Source organism: Aplysia californica, unplaced genomic scaffold, assembly GCF_000002075.1.
Source record: "Aplysia californica isolate F4 #8 unplaced genomic scaffold, AplCal3.0 scaffold00124, whole genome shotgun sequence".
Lineage (NCBI taxonomy): Eukaryota > Metazoa > Mollusca > Gastropoda > Aplysiida > Aplysiidae > Aplysia > Aplysia californica.
The window spans coordinates 575,584-577,504 of record NW_004797394.1 but is presented as its reverse complement, the minus strand read 5'-3'; the positions used below and the strand labels follow the sequence as shown (position 1 = coordinate 577,504).

Genomic DNA, 1,921 nt, shown 5'->3' with positions numbered 1-1,921 from the left:
AGTAGTAGTAGTAGTAGTACCAAAACTTCCACCATCACCACCACAGCCAACAACAACAACAGCAACACAACAACATCATTAACACTATCGCCACCACCACCACCAACAACATCAACAACAATAAAAACAACGACAACAACCACCACCACCACCACTAACAACAACAACAACATTAACAACAATATCTACAGCAACAAAGTCAACAACAACAACAACAACAACAACAACAACAACAACAACAACAACATCACCAACAGCACAACAATCGGGAAATCATCAGGCAAAAATGTTCTCCGCAATAACCATCACCAACGACAACAAAAACAGCAGCACCGACAACAACAACAATACAACAACCACCACCACCACCACGAACAACAACAGCAACCTCTACAACAACAACCACAACGACAACAACAACAAAAACAACAACAACAACAACACTAGCAGGAACTCACCAGGCAAGATGATCTCCTAATTAACCACCACCACCACTACCAACAACAACAAGAACAACAACACTCTCACCACTACCACAACCACAACCACAACCACAACCACCACCATCACCATCACCACCACCACCAACAACAACCGGAACAACAACAACGACAACAACAACAACAACCATAATAACAATAAGAACAACAACAACAATAACAGCAACAGCAACATCATCACTACCACAACCACAACCACCAGCACCACCACCACCACCACCACCAACAACAACAACAACGACACCATCACCACTACCACAACCACACCACCACCACCACCACTTCCACCACCACTACCAACAACAACAACAACAACAATAACCTCAACAACAACAATTACATTAACACCACTATCAACAACAACAACAACAACAACAACAACAACACGACAACAACCACCACCACCACCACCACCACCACCAACAACAACAACAGCAACGACAACAACAACATCACCACCAACATGGCACTCACCAGGTAAGACGTTCTCCTCATTCACCCTTATCCAGCCATCCCGGTCAGGGCTCTGGTGCTCGTGGATGAAGCCTATGGCGTGACCCAACTCGTGCACGCACTGAGCCTGCGGGGTGTGGGGGACATTGTGAGGGACATTGTGAGGGACATTGTCAGAGGACATTATAAGGAGAATTGTGAGGGACATTGTGAGGGACATTGTCAGAGGACATTATAAGGAGAATTGGGAGGGACACTGTGAGGGACATTGTCAGAGGGCATTATAAGGAGAATTGTGAGGGACATTGTGAGGGACATTGTCAGAGGACATTATAAGGAGAATTGGGAGGGACATTGTGAGGGACATTGTCAGAGGACATTATAAGGAGAATTGTGAGGGACATTGTGAGGGACATTGTCAGAAGACATCGTGAAGGGCAATGTTAGGCCCATTGTGAGTGGAAGTGTGATGGAGATGGTGAGGGGCATTGTGAGTGAAAATGCGAAGGGCCATTGTTAGGGGTTATGTGAAAGACAGATTTGCAACGGACATTGTGAGGGGCATTGTGAATGATATCGTTATGGACAATGTGAGGAGCATTATCAGAAGTCATTGTTGTGAGGCTGTGATAGGGACATCTTTATGGACTTTATGAGGGGGATATTATCAGGGGGGACATTGTGATGCACACACGAAAACATATACACACTCACAAAACACACATACACACACACAAACACACGAGAACATAAACACACAAGCACACATACACACAAAAAAACACACACATAAGCACACACACAAGCACACACACAAACACACACACACACACACACACACACACACACACACACACACACACACACGTACATATGCACACACACACACATACACACACGCACACATATGTATTAACGAAAGGTGACACAATGTCTCTTACTCTCTCACTATCTATCTATCTATCTAT

At 44.7% G+C, this 1,921-nt stretch overlaps 1 protein-coding gene across 1 annotated transcript in view; it reads right to left on the bottom strand.

The window, feature by feature from the left end:
• Positions 1 to 1,921, bottom strand: part of LOC101848513 — a gene marked incomplete in the record, with an annotated part of 83,813 nt that overhangs the window by 36,343 nt on the left and 45,549 nt on the right. Inside the window, 1 exon segment of the mRNA XM_013081279.2 lies at positions 975 to 1,080. Coding sequence (XP_012936733.1) covers positions 975 to 1,080 — 106 coding nt within the window.